Source organism: Hylobates moloch, unplaced genomic scaffold (assembly GCF_009828535.3).
Source record: "Hylobates moloch isolate HMO894 unplaced genomic scaffold, HMol_V3 SCAFFOLD_1, whole genome shotgun sequence".
Taxonomy (NCBI): Eukaryota; Metazoa; Chordata; class Mammalia; order Primates; family Hylobatidae; genus Hylobates; species Hylobates moloch.
The window spans coordinates 131,165,883-131,188,249 of NW_026652276.1; the positions used below are offsets into that span (position 1 = coordinate 131,165,883).

The 22,367-nt window shown below is 39.6% G+C and overlaps 2 protein-coding genes across 9 annotated transcripts in view; one reads left to right on the forward strand and one right to left on the reverse strand.

The window, feature by feature from the left end:
- Positions 1-3,018: 3,018 nt before the first annotated feature.
- SFRP4 (secreted frizzled related protein 4) lies at positions 3,019-12,407 on the forward strand. The gene is made up of 6 exons (XM_032758301.2): positions 3,019-3,478; positions 5,112-5,192; positions 5,287-5,352; positions 7,241-7,439; positions 9,892-9,955; positions 11,913-12,407. Exons 1-6 carry the CDS (start codon positions 3,034-3,036, stop codon positions 12,096-12,098), a joined length of 1,041 nt encoding a protein of 346 aa, XP_032614192.1. The 5' UTR covers positions 3,019-3,033; the 3' UTR covers positions 12,099-12,407.
- A 7,127-nt stretch (positions 12,408-19,534) lies between these two features.
- The window catches only part of NME8 (NME/NM23 family member 8), a 50,747-nt gene continuing 47,914 nt past the window's right edge, over positions 19,535-22,367 (reverse strand). For 6 of the 8 annotated variants that reach the window (XM_058432575.1, XM_058432623.1, XM_058432690.1 and 3 more), the window contains one exon: positions 19,544-19,690. The gene's annotated coding sequence lies outside the window, so the exon portion shown is untranslated. Of the gene's footprint in view, positions 19,691-21,322; positions 21,549-22,367 lie in introns of those variants that run through there. The other 2 variants (XM_032758302.2, XM_058432595.1) reach the window with 2 other exon arrangements.

Sequence of the window (22,367 nt, forward strand, 5' to 3'; positions counted from 1 at the left end):
AGGGAAGGCAGGGAGAGGAGGAAGCTACTGTTATCATCCTGGAAAGAGATGATCCTGACTCAGCTAAGGCAGCGGGAGTGGTCATGGAGAGGGTGGAAGACAGTTGGGAGCTGTAAAGAAGCATTTCAACTCAGAGAGAGAGGTTTCTGGTTTGGGCCACTGGGAGTCCAGTCCTGAGTGAGGAGAGATGATCAATTCATTTTAGGATTGGTTGATTTTGAGCTGACTGTGGAATATTAAGGTGGAAATATCCAAGGGACAGCTGGATAAATACTTCTGGAAACCAGCAGAGCTTCTGGATTAGGAAGCCATAGGTACATAGGTGGTAACTGAAGCTGAAGAGTAGAACAGTGGTTCCTGGGGCAATTCCGCATTCCCCTCCCCAGCAAAGAAACATTTGGCAATATCTGGAGACATTTTTGATGATCACAATGTAGATGGGGAGGAGGCTACCGCTGACATTTTGTGGGTAGAGGCCAAGGATGCTACTAAACTTCCTACAATGCACAGTACAGCCACCTCCCCCCACCCAAATGAAGAGAAAATTATCTGGCCCCAAATGTCCTAAGTGTTGGGGGTGAGAAAACCTGGAGTGCAGGGGAGTGTTGAGTGTGAGAAGAAGGATTAGGATGGTGCCCCAGAGAGCTCCAGATATTTAAAGGATGGGCAGATAACAGGCACTTGAGGAGACCAAAAGGAGTCACCAGAAAGAAGCCACTGAATAAGGCAACTTCCCGAGCCTTGTTAAATAAATGTAAGGCATGGAAACAATGGACTGAATGCGGAAGTAGGGTGTTCTAGAATCACAGCATCCCTGGAGGTCCCGAAGAGGAGGGACAGTTGACATGTTTTCCTGATGCATCCTTCCCTGCTGCTCCCTGTCTGTAGAACCACTAGAGACACTACCAGTGGGTGGAATGGGGCAGGCACAGAGCTTTAGCATTACCTTTTCTTAAAGGGTATGCCTCAGAGAACATCAGGGAAGCCCATGAGACTCTGTGACTTGGTTACATAGTTAAACAGATGCAGCAGGTTCAAACTGGCTGCAGAAATTTGAGCCCTCTCGAAGTTTGCCCTGCTCAGACTCATAGGAAAAGTGTAGGGTAGTTCAGCTTTTTCTCTTGCTCCCCTGGTAGGAACTCCGACTGAAAATCTTTTTCACTCAGTGAAGGGTTTAGACTCATTGGAGTTTACTGCTAGAAATGGCTTGAGATGTCATCTGGGCTTTCCTCCTCGTGTGATATTTTACTAGCCTGGCTTAGCATCTCTGGAGGTTAAGACCTGTTCTATAGGAACTAGATTACCTTTCTAGAGTGGCTTGGAAGTGTAAGAACACCCTGGGCTTCCCCTAAATAAGAACCAGACTCTTTGGATGAATCCTGAAAGGTATTTGTCTCATTTATCCTTTGCACTTACTATGTTTAATTCATGTTCCCTAAAAAATAAGATAATGCATTTAAAGTTCTTAGCTTCATACCTTGACCGTTGTAAATTCCCAATACATGTCACTTGCGCTTGTTTCCTCGCTGTTTTAATCCTTAGTCTTTAGTTTTAATCCTCAGTCAAAACTAAACTAATTGTGTAGGCTTAAGCTTTGGAGAGAAAAACCATGTGCCTTAAATTCAAGTTAAACTGTGTTTTTAAAGATTAACATTCAGAGAACATGTTTCCATATTGCTGATGCCCTAAAAAATAGCACATACCAGAAGTCTTACCACCTGAAGATTAATATACAACAACCTTATATAAACAAAGCCTCCCTTTTCCGTGGATAGCTGAGCCAGCAATTGGACTTACTACCTCTTCCTAATGCAAGTAAGATAAAAGAGAAAGCAAAACTACATACTTGCATCCCATAGTACACAGCTTCTTACTCAACTCAAGCAACAGTCTCTGAGCACATCAAAAATCAAGACTTTAGGCTGCTGAGGCGGAAATCCTTTGGCATGAAGGATCAGAGCAGGGGAGACCTTTCAGATTGTGGTGCCCAATGTTTTCTCCTGGGTTCCACTAATGCTGGAGAGGGGAACAGGGAGTTAGAAGGAAGGGGAAATGTTGGAGACATTTCTCAGGCTGGAAGATGCTAGCACACCTTCCCCCAGTTCTGTTAACTTCCTGGAGCAGAAACAAACCAAGTGTTATACTGGAAAAATTTCGGCCCAAACTGTCTACTAGCAACAACAACAAACCACCCTCCACACAACTAAGGGCGGAGTGGGAGTGATTTATACAATGTGTCCCTCCTGTTCTGACACTCACTGCACTCTCCCCTGCCTCGCAGGACAGTGTCCCAACTGTCCTCAGCGCTCCTCATGCCCCCTACCGGAGAAAGCAAATATATTTCAGAATTAGAGGGTAGCAGAAGCTCCCATTTCCCCCCAACTCTATACTTGGAAAAACTCTAAGGCAGAGGGAGCAAAGTTCAGTTTTTAGCCGAAGAGTGTCTTTCTCTCTCGAAATTCTCTCCCGCACCCTCTTGTATCCGGTGTCGAAAACAACTGCCAGAGGTTCTTTTTCTTGGTCCGAAGAAAAAAGACTGGCCAGACTAAAAAGGAGGGACTTTTGGGGGAAAGCAGGCTTCCAGCCCTGGGCTGCGGCCGAGAGGGGATGATGTCACCGCTTCTGCACCGAGGGGCCTGGGGGTGGGGCGGCCGAGGGGGAGCCCGCGCCGCGGCTGCAGCTGCCAAGGGAGCGTTCCGAGCCCACGTCAGGGGAGGTGTCGGGATAAATAGGGTCCCGCAATGGCCGTGGCTGGCTGCGCTCCGAGCTGCGGAGTCCGGGACTGGAGCTGCCCGGGCGGGTTCGCGCCCCGAAGGCTGAGAGCTGGCGCTGCTCGTGCCCTGTGTGCCAGACGGCGGAGCTCCGCGGCCGGACCCCGCGGCTCCGCTTTGCTACCGACTGGAGTTTGGGGGAAGAAACTCTCCTGCGCCGCAGAGGTTTTCCTCCTCGGCGAAGGGACAGCGAAAGACAAGGGTGGCAGGAAGAGAAGGGCGCTTTCTGTCTGCCGGGGTCGCAGCGCGGGAGGGCAGTGCCATGTTCCTCTCCATCCTGGTGGCGCTGTGCCTGTGGCTGCACCTGGCGCTGGGCGTGCGCGGCGCGCCCTGCGAGGCGGTGCGCATCCCCATGTGCCGGCACATGCCCTGGAACATCACGCGGATGCCCAACCACCTGCACCACAGCACGCAGGAAAACGCCATCCTGGCCATCGAGCAGTACGAGGAGCTGGTGGACGTGAACTGCAGCGCCGTGCTGCGTTTCTTCCTCTGTGCCATGTACGCGCCCATTTGCACCCTGGAGTTCCTGCACGACCCCATCAAGCCGTGCAAGTCGGTGTGCCAGCGCGCGCGCGACGACTGCGAGCCCCTCATGAAGATGTACAACCACAGCTGGCCCGAAAGCCTGGCCTGCGACGAGCTGCCCGTCTATGACCGTGGCGTGTGCATCTCGCCTGAAGCCATCGTCACCGACCTCCCGGAGGGTGAGGCCCTAGGAAGGATGGAGGGAGGCCAGGAGGCGCCCGGGGCTGTGGCTGCCACTTGAGAACTGGGCGGCCACACCTAAGGCTGCCAGGGGCGTCTGAGGCTTGTAGGAGGTGGGAAAGAATGGGGGAAACATTTTCTTCAGAAAAAGTCTGGTTTCTCCCATAGGAATTTTAGGAGCCACGAAGAGCACTGCACCCCATAAATAAAAAAAAAGATTTTGCTTACAAACGAGCCTTCGATGATGTTTGCATTTATGGTAATAACAGAAATGATAATAGCAGTAAACAGGTGTTGCTAGGTGTCTGAGCAAGTGTTAAACACATTACACGTTATTCACTCATTTAATGCCCAAAATAATCTCACCAGGCAGGTGCCAATATTCGCTCCATTTAGTGCTACTTCCTAAAAAGTTTTTTTTTCTGAAAAAGCAGTAATGGTCATTGCTTCCCACCAGGAGTGAGATTTGTAATTGCAGTTTCCCTGGAAAATTGTGAGGTCTGTTTCATGGTCATTGACCCGGAGCCAACTACTGTGGCATTTTAGTTAACCCCATCTCTGCTTCCACTTCCTTCTTTTTTCTTTGGTCATTTGATTGCTTTTCTAAGAAGAGGGAGAGGTTTAAATTCACTTCTTGAAATGAAACCTAGGAATATTTTTGCATTCTTTTATCCAGGCTTTATCTGACCCAGGTCACCCCACATTTAAACAGACTATGATATTGCTGTGCTGGAATCTCTGAAGTTATACCCCAGAGCATTGCCCTAAACATGAAGGAGGAGTGGTTAAGTGAACAGGGTAAATGGAAACTCCTCTCTAATTTAGAGTTTTAGGAAAGAAAACATATTTATTGTTTAAATTATATAAATAATAGAGGGTTATGCTTGGTTTTGGTTATGTACCTGTGAATTGTTTCTGCACTGCAAGATACGAGGTAGGGATTTGGAAATATTTTGGTTAGTTTGATTAATATAAACTGTTAACTTGGAAAATCAACATTTAAATATGACTTTGGGAGAGAGTGATGTGATTTATCCAGTTTGGTTGTATATACCAGTGAGGTTAAATGGATATACATTCACATCAATTTGTGCTTGGATAGGCAAATATCCCCCCAGAGGATTTCTTTCCTAAGCCCTGGATATCATTATGAAAGGAGAAGTCAACAATCACATGCCATTTTTACTATATATAAATATTTTTTGTTTTGTTTTGTTTTTTGAGATGGAGCCTCACTCTGTTGCCCAGGCTGGAGTGCAATGGCACAATCTCAGCTCACTGCAACCTTTGCCTCCCGGGTTCAAGCGATTCTCCTGCCTCAGCCTCTCGAGTAGCTGGGATTACAGGCGTCCACCACCATGCCTGGCTAATTTTTGTATTTTTAGTAGAGACGGGGTTTCACCATATTGGCCAGACTGGACTCAAACTCCTGACTTCAGGTGATCTGCCCTCCTCGGCCTCCCAAAGTGCTGGGATTACAGGCGTGAGCCACCTCTCCTGGCCCATTTTTACCATTAAGAACTATTCTTTTGCGATACTGTTTTAGTTTATATCTTCAGAGGGCTCCTTATACCAGCTGGGTGAACAGACCAAATCACCAACCATGCCCATGTGGCCCTGTTTGTGTTTCAGATGTTAAGTGGATAGACATCACACCAGACATGATGGTACAGGAAAGGCCTCTTGATGTTGACTGTAAACGCCTAAGCCCCGGTGAGTTCTTTCTTCGTGGATATTCCCTCTACTTCTCCTCTCCTGAGTGATTTCTGTACTCGTTCCAACTTTCTGCCTCTTTTGCCTTTTTTAGATCGGTGCAAGTGTAAAAAGGTGAAGCCGACTTTGGCAACATATCTCAGCAAAAACTACAGCTATGGTAAGTCATCTGTTAAAGCCATTTACTTTTGAGACTTGGTCCATTACAAAGCTGGAATCTCAATAAGGTTGCTCTCATTATAGCTAGTCACAAAGTAAAGAAACAAAAGGTTGACTACTTTTGCAGTTGATCATGTGAATTCTATTAATATATGGCACAATAACAACTGCAAAATGTCTTGCTTTTCTGGATAAATCAAGTGCAAACAAAGGAAATGACCCAGGTGATAACAATTACATGCATCAGATTGAAAATTTGACATCTTGATCCTCCTTTTCTTGGTAAGAAGTGCTTATCAGCCCTGATGGCACATCCCACCAGTTCTCCTCCTGAGGTTTTACTGCTGCAGAAAGAATGGGAGAATGATCCATGGATCTGATTATCTGAGAGTCAGAGAAATAAGGCCCATAGGCCCAGACAATTAAGATCTGCCTGCATATCCTTTTACTTGTGACTAGCTACAAATATTTAACGTCTTAAATAAATTGTGAAAAAAATGTTAATCACAAAATCCTATGGTTACACTATCGAACTAGTTTAAATGCCCTCTCTCTTGAAAGAACCATTCAGCATTTTCTTCCATGAATAAGTCAATCATGAAATTTGAAATGTTTTAAGTAATTTTAATTTCACTATTATCATCTGAAAGTAAATTTAATTAACATATGTTCTTTTTCAATTCAAAAAGAAATGTAAAAGGCAGACATTTAAAAAATGTCTGTTTGGGCTGCCTACTTTATATTTCATTGCATGTCTTAAATTATTTCTGCTGAAATAACATAAAGTGATTTTAGGGAAAATGCTTATTTTGTTTGCTGACTTAGTTTTCATCTTGCAGATTGAAATTTTATATCAGTAAGAAACTTTAGGATATATATCAGACATGAAAGTAGGAGGATCATGGAAATATAAAAATCTGAAAAAAAATAAGCTCTTACAAAGCTATCAGATTTAAGTATCATATTTAGCCAATGTGGGTAATTCAGCAACAACAAAAAGTAATTTATCTTTTCCTGTAGCTTTTTTTCTTAAAGCCTGCTCTATGTAGATACCATCCTAATCTGACTTACTTAGTCCCTCCTCTGCCAAGATCCAGCCTGAGATACTAATCTGAGTTTCACTGTCGTGTTGTTCTCTGGGGTGTTATGGCCTTGGAACGAACTTGATGAAGAAACCATTTTGTATTCAAGTCCTTTGGTGTCTTCATAAACTGGCTTCCAGAAACGGAATCCAAGACACAGCCATATTAGGCTGATTACAACTCTGTGGGAGGCAGTAATAGCAACAGACCACAGAAACCAGCATTTAAAACTTGGTCAGAGACAGTGACATTAACAGCCATCTGTAATAACAGTTCTATCTCTGCTCACCATGGGTCTACTTTGTCAGCCTGTGAAATTAAAAGATTGAGAACAGTAGTCCTCAGAGACTCCCTCCAGTTCAAAAATGTTATGACTAATAACTATCTCTGTAAAACAGAAGAAGCTCAAGCATCAGATGAGTGATTGAAGAAATGCAAACCTTAAGATGACTTCTGATCTGAAAGTATATGATCCCCACTTCCAATCACCACAAGGAAGAATACAAATACACATTTCTGTGAATTTTTTACTGACCTAAAGGCAGAGAAAGACTAAAACCTGCTTTTCAGCTTGCTTTCCCATCTTTGCAGTATGCCCCGGAACTTTTAAGACAATGTTGACAATATAGGACACCATCCATTTAGCATATGACTGTGTGGGCTGTTTGCCTGCACTCAGGCCACTTGGACATAACCATAATTACAGGAGTGATTCTTTAAGAGAGGCTCAGAAGTTGGCATGAATACACCATCCCTAGTTTTTCCCCAAAACCTTCAACAACACTTTTATCTATTTTTAAATTGCAGTTATTCATGCCAAAATAAAAGCTGTGCAGAGGAGTGGCTGCAATGAGGTCACAACGGTGGTGGATGTAAAAGAGATCTTCAAGTCCTCATCACCCATCCCTCGAACTCAAGTCCCGCTCATTACAAATTCTTCTTGCCAGTGTCCACACATCCTGCCCCATCAAGATGTTCTCATCATGTGTTATGAGTGGCGCTCAAGGTAGGCACAAAGAGGCAGAAGGAACTGTATGCACACTGTTAGAAAAACCTCAATCTCAGTTAGCAGTCACGGTTTAAAAATATAACAAAAATATGCCAAAGGCTTTTCAAAAAAAATTAGTTTAACAGATGCCTCTGTTTGAATAGCATATATTCCAACTATCAATTAATTCTTCATAGAATGAAGGAAAAATCAAATATGAGTATTTGAATAGAGTCTTTAAAAATCAATTTCAAAATTCATTAAGTGATTCCAAAATTTATAGGCAAGTCAGTTATTTTAAGGAAGAACAATTCTTTTCAAATCATTCAAAAAATTTTAGAATGGCAAATACTGAATTTTTAAGGCCACTTTAATAGCTTACAGATCAAATAAGTAGGCATTTGAGACTATAGCTCCGCATGTTTTCCATATAAACACTTCATAATATTTGATAGAGTATTGCACACACACACACACACACACACACACACACACACATACACTTTAAGGTGATTTCTGAATCGAATATGTGATTCTCAATTCAAATCATCACAAGGCAAAGTATAAACAAATAAATATATGCTTCATGCACACTGATACACATACACACAAATTCTGGCTGGGTCTATTTGTCTCCCTGGCCTCTCCTTCTTATTTTTTTTGGATGTTGGTACATTACTTGTAATATAAAGTCAAACTCTTGAGCCCAGCCTCCATGTTGAGCCCCGTAAGTTAGTGCAGTATACTTCTCCAGCAAAATCACTCAGTTTTACATAACAAGGCATCCCTCCCATTCTCTGCTGTTAATGCTCATCTGTTTCTTCTAGATATAACCTAAGACTATTCCTCCAAAAAGAAACCAAAAATATCTTCGGGAACTAACTTCACTTTTCTGTATTCTATCAGTACTTGGGTGCCCTCCTTACAACATGGATATCACCTTGTGTTCTTGGTTCTAAAGCCAGACTCTGCTTATATCTTGTCTTCCTAAAGAAGCAATCAGTGATTCTGGACTCATCTCTACCAAGGTGTTTGCATCTGCTGCAGTGCTAGAGATGCAGTTCGGGATACCAGGTTGTTAGTCATTACATTCTGTCTGGAGAGATGAATGGATTATAATCCATCCCAGTAAAAATAGTTTTGGATAATTGAGATTTATGTCCTCACAAATGATTCTAATAAATTGGTAAGGGTATGTAAAGATGATTGTGAAAATAAGAGAGGAAATCTGCCTTATGAGACCTGCAAAACTGTTGTAACGTTACACTTGTTAAAACCATGTGATGCAATAGTAGATGTAAAGATAAATAAAACAGAGGGAAAAACTCTTGAAACAGGTTTTAATCCATAAAATACAGCCTTTCATTGTGAAGGAAATATGGCACATCAATAGAAAATGAATGTATTATTTGGTAAATGTTGAAAATATTCTTATTTGTAAAAATAATACAGTCTTTTCATTTTATACTGTACTATACAATAACTTTCAAATGGATTAAATAGATAAATATTCTAAGAACTAAAAAAAGGATAAAATTGGGTGACTAAATATGTTGTATCTGAAAAGCAAAGTAATTTGTAATCATAAAAGTAATGTAAGAAATTGCAAGGAAAAATATCAATACACATATCTGACCACATAATATTATATACATAAAAATCACAAATGATTATAGAAAGACAAATAAAAATTGAGAAACATACTTGCAAAAGATATGAAAAAATAGTAATCTTACTAAAGAGTTCGTAAAATTAATATTTAAACATAGAGACCATGATATAGAAATATATGTATATAAATTTATATAGAGAAGTTCAAATAGTAATACAAATAGAATACAAATAGTAAGTAAACATTTAAAAAATTATCTCCTTAATTCTAAGTCCAAATAAAAACAAGATTCCATTTTCACCTAATTCTTAATGTTAGTGAATTGGATGAAAGTGCAACCATTTTGAAAATAACTTGGCACTATGCATTGAAAATCTTTTTAAAAAGTACATACCCTTTAACTCAGTTACTCTATTTTAAAAATCTGTCCTAACAAAATAATAAGCCAGTGCACACTACTGTATACAGGGTTATTCAATGCAACACTGGTAATCATAGCTAAGCAAAAGGGGAATTCAGCAATAAAGAAATGGCTAGATATATTATGGATATCCATATTCATAATATTATATTATTAACATTACATTTTTAAATTATTTAATTACATCAGAAAATTTATATCATATAATGACAAAAGGAAATTTGCAGATCAGCAGATCATCTAAATACACAATGTGATCTAATAAATATAATAAATATTGTTACAAGGAGGAATGAAAGGAAACACCAATAAAATATAAATGGTGGATATGTGGATTATGGGGTAAAGGATTCTTGAAAATTTTTTTTACAATTTCTGTATTTTTAGCTTTTTACTTTTGTAATAAAAATCTGTTTACTAAGATAATTTTTTTTCAGGATGATGCTTCTTGAAAATTGCTTAGTTGAAAAATGGAGAGATCAGCTTAGTAAAAGATCCATAGTAAGTATCATGAACAACACTGTGAAGATGGATGTAAGTGTACATAACAGATTTCCTTAGAGTTGGGGAATTCTTCCCATTCTCTAATCTCCAGGCTCTCATAAGAGCCAGCAATAGCAACAGTATTTGTGTTTTGAATAGGCCATTAAAAGTGTAGCTAGTCTCACTCAGAATTTTTACCAGGAATCTATCATTCAACTTCAAAGGTGATTTAGTTGTGTTCAATACTAATGTACTGGTTATTTCCAAATTAAATGAGCCTTTTGTTTCTTTATTACATGTAGTTGTTTTAGTGAACCATGAGATACTTGAGCAGACTTAATATCCATTGAGATTAAAACTGACATATATTTGGAGGGGTGAAATATCTAGTACTAAAACTTACCCTATCACTATACATAGCAGAATCTTTTCCTGTATTTATAACAATTTAAGACTTTTGTCAAAAATTATATGCAAAAAGTAATCGTTTTGCAGTCAAATCTATGATTTGTGTGGTAACATCGTAGAAATATTGGTAATTCAATTAGAGGAGTTAGAATAATTTTTTGCCCAGAGATGAGAAATTATACCAATCTAAAGACATCACCTGATGTCTTTGGTTTTAAATTTTTAAAGCACCCCTTCTCTGCAAAATATGTCATATATATTCAGAAGAGTTTGTGTTTACAGGTTCACAAAACATATTGCTATTGCCTATGCTCTCTTAGTTTGCACCAATAAAGAGTTCCAGGCAAGAGAAAAGTATATATTAACAATTGAGTTATGGAGAATGTAGTTAGAACACAGCCTCCCCTAGTCAGTGCGCTTCTGAATAAGAGAACCAAACACTATTGTGTTAAATCAGAGCTAAAAACTCATGAGCTGCTTAGGAGCATGCTTAGTTCTATTAGACAGGAAATTCTAGCAAGATTGGTTATCTGGTTTCCAGGACTACAGTAGATTAGAAGCATCAATACAGAAGGCAAGCAGACCCTGAGAACCTCAGCTTGCCGAGAGGAAAGCTTTCAGTAATCATAGCTGTGGGGACCATTCACTTTTGCAGCATATTTTCCAATATACTTCAGTAGGAATTTGCAAATATCACCACATGATAGCAACATACTGTAATGAGTTTATTATTTTAGAATAGACTAGAATTGTGTCATAGCACAGTGGAGACAATGTTTTTCTTTTCATTGCATTCCTACTGCCTAGAATAATACCCGGCTGATGACTGTGGTCAAACTTTTGGCTGAATGAAATAGACTCTAGCCAAGCAGGGACATCTGTGTTAATATAAAGCAATGGCAATTCAAGTGGACTCACTTTTTTATTGTTCCTTACTTGAGCTATTTAAAGAATAAATTTTTTGCTATCAGAGAAACTTGATTTTTCAGAATGACTCATTTCCCAGTGGTTCTGGATAGCTAGCACATTAGTGGATGACTAGGTGTAGAAGGGGCCTCTGTCTTCCTTTGGATGTGGGAGAATGAAGTGAACAAACCCCTGACTTCCCAGTGACATGGGGTAAACTAATGCTAGTAGCCATGAAATAAGAGCCTTTTTAGAAGGCTTTGCCCTGTAGGAATGTTGCATCATGGGGCTAGTGGTCAAAAGTGCATGGGTGAGGGCCTCGGGCTCTGGAGTCAGAGTGGGTGAATTTGAATCCTGACTCTGACATTTGCCAGTTCTGTGGCCTGCAAATAACCTCTTTGTGCTTGTTTCCTGCCCCTGTCAATGGTGCCTATCTGGAAGGACTGTTGTTTCATGAAATGAATGCATGTGGAAACTTCATCACACACTGAGCACTTTCCAAGTCACCTGGTACATGATAAGTGCTTGACATAGGGTAGCTATTACAATTGTTAACATCATTAGCATATTACAGTGAAAAACTTGCCTTAATTTTCATATTAGCTGAGCACCATAAAGGGGTGAGATAATTTGACAGTCATGTTTACAAATTGCCTTTCAGCAGTGGGAAGAGAGGCTGCAGGAACAGCGGAGAACAATTCAGGACAAGAAGAAAACAGCCGGGCGCACCAGTCGTAGTAATCCCCCCAAACCAAAGGGAAAGCCTCCTGCTCCCAAACCAGACAGCCCCAAGAAGAACATTAAAACTAGGAGTGCCCAGAAGAGAACAAACCCGAAAAGAGTGTGAGCTAACTAGTTTCCAAAGCGGAGACTTCCGACTTCCTTACAGGATGAGGCTGGGCATTGCCTGGGACAGCCTATGTAAGGCCATGTGCCCCTTGCCCTAACAACTCACTGCAGTGCTCTTCATAGACACATCTTGCAGCATTTTTCTTAATGCTATGCTTCAGTTTTTCTTTGTAAGCCATCACAAGCCATAGTGGTAGGTTTGCCCCTTGGTACAGAAGGTGAGTTAAAGCTGGTGGAAAAGGCTTATTGCATTGCATTCAGAGTAACCTGTGTGCATACTCTAGGAGAGTAGGGAAAATAGTGCTTGTTACTATTCGACCTAATATGTGCATTGTAAAATAAATGCCATATTTCAAACAAAACACGTAATTTTTTTACAGTATGTTTTATTACCTTTTGAAATCTATTGTTACGTTAGTGATGTTTTAAGATGTGATCGAAAATATAATGCTTCTAAGAAGGAACAGTAGTGGAATGAATGTCTAAAAGATCTTTATGTGTTTATGGTCTGCAGAAGGATTTCTGTGATGAAAGGGGATTTTTTGAAAAATCTAGAGAAGTAGCATATGGAAAATTATAATGTGTCTTTTTTACAATGACTTCAGCTCTGTTTTTAGCTAGAAACTCTAAAAACAAATAATAATAAAGAAAAATAAATAAAAAGGAGAGGCAGACAATGTCTGGATTCCTGTTTTTTGGTTACCTGATTTCATGATCATGATGCTTCTTGTCAACACTCCCTTAAGCAGCACCAGAAACAATGAGTTTGTCTGTACCATTAGGAGTTAGGTACTAATTAGTTGGCTAATGCTCAATCATTTTATACCCACAACAAGAGAGGTATGTCACTCATCTCACTTCCCAGGACATCCACCCTGAGAATAATTTGACAAGTGTAAAAATGGCCTTCATGTGAGTGCCAAAAATTTGTTTTCTTCACTTAAATATTTTCTTTGCCTAAATACATGTGAGAGGAGTTAAATATAAATGTACAGAGAGGAAAGCTGAGGTTCCATCTCTGAAATGAGAATTACTTGACAGTTGGGATACTTTAATCAGAAAAAAAGAACTTATCTTGCAGTATTTTACCAACGAATTTCATAATTGTGGACAATTGGAGGCATTTATTTAAAAAAACAATTTTATTGGCCTTTTGCTAACACAGTAAGCACGTATTCTCTATAAGGCATTCAATAAATGCACAACGTCCAAAGGAAATAAAATCCTATTTAATCCTACTCTCCACTACACAGAAGTAATCACTATTAGTATTTTGGCATATTATTCTCCAGGTGTTTCTTATGCACTTATAAAAAGATTTGAACAAGTAAAACTAGGAGCCTGCTATACATGTGTTTCATAACCTGCCTCCTTTGCTTGACCCTTTATTGAGATAAGTTTTCATGTCAAGAAAGCAGATATCACCTCATTTCTTTTTTTTTTTTCTTTTTTTTTTTGAGACGGAGTCTCGCTCTGTCACCCAGGCTGGAGTGCAGTGGCGCAATCTCGGCTCACTGCAAGCTCCGCCTCCTGAGTTCACGCCATTCTCCTGCCTCAGCCTCTCCGAGTAGCTGGGACTACAGGCGCCCGCCACCACGCCCGGCTAATTTTTTGTATTTTTAGTAGAGACGGGGTTTCACCGTGGTCTCGATCTCCTGACCTCGTGATCCGCCCGCCTCGGCCTCCCAAAGTGCTGGGATTACAAGCGTGAGCCACCGCGCCCGGCCGATATCACCTCATTTCTAACAGCTGTGTTGTATTCCATAGTATGCATTACTCAACAAACTGTTGTACTATTGGATACTTAGGTGGTTTCTTCACTGACAATACTGAATAAACATCTCAATAGTCAAACATCTGTGCATATCCTTCATTAGTACCTTGGGATACGTTTGTTTAAATAGCATTTTCGGGCCAAGGAGTATGCTCAGCAAGGAAAGTTTTTGATCTTGTCAGTTATGCCCCAGAATGCTTGGACCAGCAGTGTATGGAAATGCTCGCTAAGTGTATGATATATGGAAACCCTCACTAAGATTGTTTCTCCTTCCCCATATTTATTATAAATTTAAAGTTGGAACTGGTGGCCACCTTGGGCAAACCTCCTCCCTTCATCTGTGAACCATCAGCTGACAACATTCTTAGCACTTCCTACACTCCTGGCAGCTGGGAAATAGTGATTTGAGCCTCTCAAAGTATAGAGATAAATAGATGGATTGATAGATAGATGGATAGAAAGATGGATGGATGGATAGATAGATAGATAGATAGATAGATGATAGATAGATAGATAGATAGATAGATAGATAGATAGATAGATGATAGATAGATGATAGATAGATAGATGATAGATGATAGATAGATAGATAGATAGATAGATAGATAGATAGATAGATAGATAGACAGACAGACAGATTTCTTAACTGCCAGAAAAGCCTATGCAACCTCCTCTATTTTTTAACGAATCAAACTTAATAATATAACTGGTTAACTACAGGAACTGAAGAATTAGAGTATAGCAGAGCTGCCAATAGATGCTCTCTGGCTAGCCTCCTTTTAAGATACATGAGAATTTACATTAATAGCCTTAGTTCTTACTTTTCAGCTCTAAACCAATGCAGTCTGATCACACTGTTGGTTTCTCTCCTTGGATACCTATAAGATGGTCTATCGCATTCTTACAACAAAACCCCTTACTAGCTTGAGGGTGTTTCTGGTTGGGGTAACCAGTCCCTGAGTGAAAAAGAAGGGCACATTTTTACTGCAAGGATGTACCTGCTATTATTACCAATTCAAAAAGCAAAAATGGTTATTTGGAATCATGGAATGAAAAGGTTGAATAAGACCTCAGAAGTCATAACCTCGCTTGTTGGGAAAAGGTTGTGTAAGTTTGTCTGATTTCTTGCACATAGCTAGAGACAGATCTGGGCCTTCAAATTTCCTGAATTTTGATTTACTCATCTAAAGTCCACTGATTTTTTGGTAACATAAATCTAGGCTGCTAGAGAGACTATTTATCACCATAGAAAGAGCAACAGGATAACAAATTTCTGCTTCTTGTTATAGTCTGATTTATGCTAATACTGACCATATTTCCTATTGGAAAATACTTTTGAAAAGCAGTTTACACTGAAAGATGTATTACATCATAGTGAGAAGCATGCCAACCAACAATATATCAGTAATTAACTGATATTATTAGCCACAATATCAGTTAATTGTCAACTCTGTGATTTAACTGATAAGGAAGCATGCCATGTTCTCCAGATGAATGAAGTACCCAAGATAGAGTATCTGTTTTAATTTAAAGTACCCCAAAGAAGATGCTGAATGCTAGGATAGCAATAGAATATCCTCCCTTATTATTCAAACAACAGAGATAAGCAAAAACATGAAATAAAACAAAAAGACCCAAAATATCAAAGTAGCTACTCAAAATGTCAAAACTAGCATTTTGGTGTGAATCCTTCTGGGTTTTCCTTCTGTTTTGGTGTATGAACTTAATAAGGCAGCATGAAAATTGCTCCACGTCAAGAATGCAACAGTAGGTTTATATTGGACAGTTGCATAGCTTGGATGTATCAGAGTTTATTTTACCAATAATTTGTGAAAGTGGACTTGTGGTTCCCTAGTCATGCCAGGGTAGGATAGGTGTTTGTGACACAAATAACTTTCCTTCATTATTGAATACTAAAGACCATAAAAAATGTTGCCATAAGAGAGTGCAAGGCATAGGCTGGGTGCGGTGGCTCACACCTGTAATCCCAGCACTTTGGGAGGCTGAGGCGGGTGGATCACAAGGTCAAGAGATCGAGACCATCCTGGCTAACATGGTGAAACCCTGTCTCTACCAAAAATACAAAAAATTAGTCCCAGCTACTTGGGAGGCTGAGGCAAGATAACCTCTTGAGCCGGGGAGGCGGAGATTGCAGTGAGCCAAGATCACGTCATTGTACTCCAGCCTGGGTGACAGAGCGAGACTCTGTCTCAAAAAAAAAAAAAGAAAGAAAAGAAAAGACTGCAAGCCATAAAGGTTTTCCATATTTTGTCTAATGAACATGTGTTACTTTTATAACTATCAGATACTACAAAAATATTATCAGAGAGGGATATATATAGAATGTAATTGGGTTTAAAGACATTTCGACATGCTAATTTGAAAATTATTGCCTTGATCATATGCGTTTTTATCTGGGTCCTCAGAGAAGCAAATGCGAAAACAGAATTAAATGTGCAAAACGCCTGTGAGAGAGAATGGGGAGGGATCTGGGTAGGGCTGGGAGAGCTGTCAGAACACAACGGATGTCCACCTTGAGTGAAAGAGAGAGCGAAGAGAGAAGAAAGGTTGGGTAGAAGCATTCCACACTGCTGTAAAGTCTAAGGAAAGTTTGGCAACGTTATTTGGGAGTCTTGAGCCAGTCATCTGTCAAACGAGTCCCTCTTCTCCCAGGGATAACTCTAAGTATCCTGTTGTGCTCAGTCACTGACTGGGAGCAACCTATAGGTAGTGCAGTCTTGCTGCAAAGGTGGCAGTGAATTTCAGGGTGCAGAGTTAGAACCCTTGTCAATATGGCCCCTGCAATTGGAAGTTGTGATTCACATTCTCATACTCATCACACTATGACAATCATAAAAATATTAAAGTTTGACCACCACACTTTTCCAGCACAAACTATAAAGTAGTGTCAAGCAACAGAATGTCTCTGTCAATTTCTGTAACTGGCAGCCATACACTCTTTAATCCCTAAGCCTTGGACTTTTGTCTTCATGCTTTTTCATGTCTTTTTCTTTTCGAATTTATTGAAGAAATAATATGTTGATCACCACTACAGAACTTACAGTATTTATTTGCTTTGCTACCTGAGAGAAATTTCTCTCTAGTGGAATGTAAGAAAATATTTGTAAAGAGGTAATTAATGGCAAGAACAAAGCCATGGTGTGTAATTTTGCCTTTACAGCCTAAGTCTAATATATTTAGTTGTGATATTTGTATGAGAACAATTTTATAACTAAAATATGCAGCTGCAGTATCTCAATGAGAACAATTTTCTAATGGCCAGTATGACTCACTTAAATGACATATTATGAAAAGGGAAAACAATTAAATTGTTCATTAACAATTATATTCAGCTAACAGGGAGGGCATATAATCAGACGACTATTCCTAAATCTCATAAAATTGTAAGAACTTGAATAATATAACAAGGCGCAAATAACTGAAGTTAAGCAAAAAAAAATGGTATTATGAATAAAATTTCACCATGGTAGCAAAATAAATCTAAAATAATGTTGATTCAAACTGATGGACTTTTCAAATTCGCTAACATTTTAATAATAATTCTAATAATTTAAAATATTTATTATGTCATTGAAATAGTTCAGCAGCTGAAAATTAGGCAGACAATTGCTAAGTCATCTTTCTCCCTTTTTGGAATGCATAAAATGTTTGGCTTTGGAGGTCATCCAAAGTAGCTTCCAATGGTTGAGCAGGTTCAGACACAGTTCAGATAGGCATCAGTGTCAGGAATCCCTTTCAGTGTCCAGAAAGGGCACCAAGACAGTCCAGCTAGAGGGCCACAAATAGAGGACAGCATATTTTACAAAATCTGTCCATCTTCCACAGGGCATCCAAGGAAGGTACTGGAGAGCATTAGGCTCAAATCGAGAATGCTTTGGGTGTCCTGTCATGGAACTGGTCTGGATGGACTGGGTGTAGCCATCAGAGAGACTCTGGCTTTAGGGTCAAGGTGCATGACTGAGCCAGTACTAGAGAATGGGGACTGTTCTGTCTGGGGGAATTCATGTAGACACTGACCTCATCCCAGCGAAGTCATCCTCGTGTATTTGGCTGATGGGATAGAGGCACTTTGTGCACAGGTGTCTCATTGCCTACTTACTGAGCCCGTCCCTGAATTCAGACCCACATCCCCACCCTCCTGGGTATCTCATCAGCTGACAGTTCTCAGCCTCAAGTTCTAACTTTTCCTGCTGATTTTTCAGGCCTTACTTGCCTCAGCCACAGTGGTCCAGGACATGCTTTTACTACCTAAAGTCCAGCCGAAATTCAAGACCAGCCCATTTAGCAGAAGCCCTGGTGACTTTCTAGCCTTTTAAAATCTTTCTCCCCTAGAGGCAAGAAGATATTTCCAAGTACTGCTAACCCCAGTCCTTACATGCCTACCTCTTGCTGCTGTGTTCCACTCACTAAATACAATCCCCTCGAGACCAAGACGAACTCAACTTAAAGCTTAATTGGATAGATCTCTTTAGATATTGATTATTAGATTTCTAGCTACTTCAATTAGAAAGAAATGGCCTTTCTCTATGTCTTGTGTATGAAATCTTTGTACAGCTTTAGTCACATATACACACAACTGAGTGTAGCTTGCCATCTGCTGGGGAAATACGATATCACTTTTAAGAGAGTTTTTTTTTTTTTTTCTTTTTTTTCCCCCAATGCATTCGAAGGTCTGGATCATCCTTGAGGCAATAGCAGTGTGCCACTCAGCACAATCATATTATGAATATCCAAATACTATCAGGCCATGGAAAGCATCAGATAATAATATTCAACCTGAGGGAGCAGGGAAGGTGAAGGAAGTGAGGAAAGTGAAGATATTGACTGTACTTATTTCTCTGCACAATCTAAAGGAAGCCGATAATTGATTTACCTTATTTTTTAATGTATTCTGGAGAAAGATTGAGAAATATCCTTACTGATAACTCCTATGTAAGTAATTAGATTTTGTATAATTTAACACTGTTCACAGGCATGCTTCTCAAACGTTATGTTGGAATATGAAAGTATTGCAGTGAGTAATCTGTTACTAATGTGGAAGGATCAAAGCTTGTGAGCATCTTACCTTTATTAATACTAGAGTTAAGAAATTAAATTGAAAAGTTAATCATTCAGCAACATTATTCTCACTCATGTGCAATCTAATATTTCTCCTGAGTGGAATGAAAAGGAGGGTGTCAGGGCTAACATGCTGGGAACCACACATTACTCTGGCTACGGGCTTAAGAGCATACCACTGCAGAAAACATCATTCAGAGTACATCATGAGAGAGGAAAAGAAACAAAAAGCAAAACAAAATTGGCTTGTTACCTTCTTGCATTATCTTACCATGAGGGAGTTAGGTACACTGCCTGGACTGTTGGACAGTACTATAGTTTGCAAACTATATAAGTCTACATGTCATCCTTTTCCTCATTGTCTGCAAGAAAATTTAGAGTCAAAACTTTGACCAATTTTAAATATACATTAGGCAGTATGCATTTGCATTTAACTCCACTCCTGGCTTTATTTGATCTCTCCTACTCTCTTCTTCCCCACATTTCATGTTCCTCCCTCAATTATCTTGTTGTATATTGTGTGCATTTATATACCTTAAATCTTTTCTGGAAGATCGGGTACAAATAAACATTAAGATTTGTTTGGGGAATACATTTTTATTGTTGTTATGCATAGCCATTCATTTTTGTAACTTGAGGTGAGTTTTCCTCCAAAGCATGTTTTTATTTTTATTCCCAGGAAACTGTGCCAAATGGTTGTATATTGATGTGAACGTATGTATTATCTTCTCAAAGTTCTAGGAAAAGAAAGAATGCACTTAATAAAATAAATGACAGTGTTATATGCTAATCTTTAAGCAGTTATCAGTTTCCATATTGAAGTTTTGCACACAAATCACAGAGCGGGGAGATGGGCCTTAACCTTTACCTATAGACAGCCTGACTGAGCAAGTAAGCAGTCATCAAACATTTACAGAGCAATGAGTTAATGAACAAACATTTGTGACAGAGTTAAAAATATTAACTCGTGAGTAAGCTTTCTACCCAACCCGTTCAAGGATTCAAAACTGCTGGTTAAGCCAAAGGTTAGGAAGACAATAGGAAGGGGGTGAGAAAAATACCAGGACAGATTGTGCAGCTCCTTCTGAACATGATGGACAGGCTGGAGTGTAAAGGCGGGGCTGTGGGGTTGCCTGGGGGAGCAGCTGGGGGTTCAGCAGGACTCTCAGGTCAGAGATGTCCAAGAAAGAGTTTAAGGAGTTTGTTGGTATTGTTGTATTTTGTTTGAAACAAAATTTCCTTTATTTACTATCTGTTTAAGAACTTTATTAAAGGCTTACTTTTTTCTTCAACTTTATTTTAAGTTCAGGGGTATGTGTACAGAATGTGCATGTTTGTTGCAGAGGTAAATGTGTGCCATGGTAGTTTGCTGCACAGATCATCCCATCACCTAGGTATTAAGCCCAGCATCCATTAGCTATTCTTCCTGATGCTCTCCCTCCCCCAGCCCCCACTGGCAGGCTCTAGTGTGTGTTGTTCCCCCCATGTGTCCATGTGTTCTCATCATTCAGCTCCCACTTATAAGTGAGAACATGCAGTGTTTGGTTTTCTGTTCCTGCATTAGTTTGCTGAGGATAATGGCTTCCAACTCTGTCCATGTCCCTGCAAAGGACATGATCTCATTCCCTTTTATGGCTGCATAGTAGTCCATGCCACGTATGTACCACATTTTCTTTATCCAATCTATCATCGATGGGCATTTAGACTGATTCCATATCTTTGCTATTGTAAATAGTTCTGCCATAAATATATCTGTGCATGTATCTTTATAGAAGGATTTATATTCCTTTGGGTATATATCCAGTAATGGGATTGCTGGGTCAAATGTATTTCTGGTTCCAGGTTTTCGAAGAATCAGTACACTGTCCTCCACAATGGTTGAACTAATTTACACTCCTACCATAAAGGCTTACTTTTAATTAAGGGTTTCGACGTTAGGAGTATATGCATTTTCTTTTTAAAATGTAACACTAACAATTTTGTGTCATTTTGGAAGGGGTTTTGAAGAGTTCTCTTGCAAGAGCTTTTTGTGCTTGTCTGAGAAATCATTCTTCCTTATTTCACTATTTTTGTTACTATTTTTTTTATCCTGGCAATATGTCAGGGGGTGTGTGTATTAAATTTGCCATTGCAACCATTTGAGTGTACAAATCAATGGTCTTAATGACATTTACATGGTTTGCAAACATCACCACAAACAATTTCCAAAATATTTTGTCAACTTAAAAAAAAACTCTGCACCCATTAAGCAATAACTTACAATTTCACTCTTCCTTCAGCCCCAAGCTATAATTTACTTTTTCTCTCTATAATTGCTTGTTCTAGGTACCTCGTATAAGTGGTAACATTCAATATGTGTTCTTCTGTGTCTAACATTTCATTTAGCAAAATTTTTTGGAGATTCATCCATGTTGCAGTATGCATCAATACTTTATTCCTTTGAATGGCTAAATAATATTCCGTTGTATCTTTATACCACACTTTATGGACACTTCGCTGGTTTCTTCCTTTTGCCTATTGTGAATCATTTTTCTATAAACATTACTGTACAAGTATATGTTTGACTCCCTGTTTTCAGTTCTCTTGGGAATACACCTAGGAATAGAATTGATGGGTTAAATAATGATTCTATATTTAACCTTTTAAGAAACTGCCAAACGATTATCCAGAAGACGCACCATTTTATATTCCCACCAGCCCAAGGTGACTGTAGGTTTTTCAATCACTGTACACCGTACAATCATTGTACACTGTACACTGAAACTTTGGCCATTCAGGCAATTACTAAAAAGTCAGGAATAATAGATGCTGGTGAGGCTGTGGAGAAATAGTAACACTTTTACACTGTTGGTGGGAATGTAAATTAGTTCAATCATTGTGGAAGACAGTATGGTGATTCCTCAAGGATCTAGAACCAGAGATACCATTTGACCCAGTAATTTCATTACCGGGTATATACCTACCCAAAGGGATATAAATCATTCTACTATAAAGACACGTGCACACATATGTTTATTGCAGCAATATTTACAACAGCAAAGACATGGCACCAACCCAAATGCACATCAGCGATAGACTGGATAAAGAAAATGTGGTACATGGAATACTATGCAGCCATCAAAAAGATTATGTCCTTTGCAGGGACATGGATGCAACTGGAAGTCACCATCCTCAGCAAACTAACACCGGAACAGAAAACCAAACACTACATGTTCTCACTCATAAGTGGGAGTCGAACATTGGGAACACACGGACACAGAGAGGGGAACAACGCACACCAGGGCCTGTTGGGGGGTGGGGGGTGAGGGGAAGGATCTTAAAGGACAGGTCAATAGGTGCAGCAAACCACCATGGCACGCATATACCTATGTAACAAACCTGCACGTTCTGCACATGTATCCTGTTTTTTGTTTT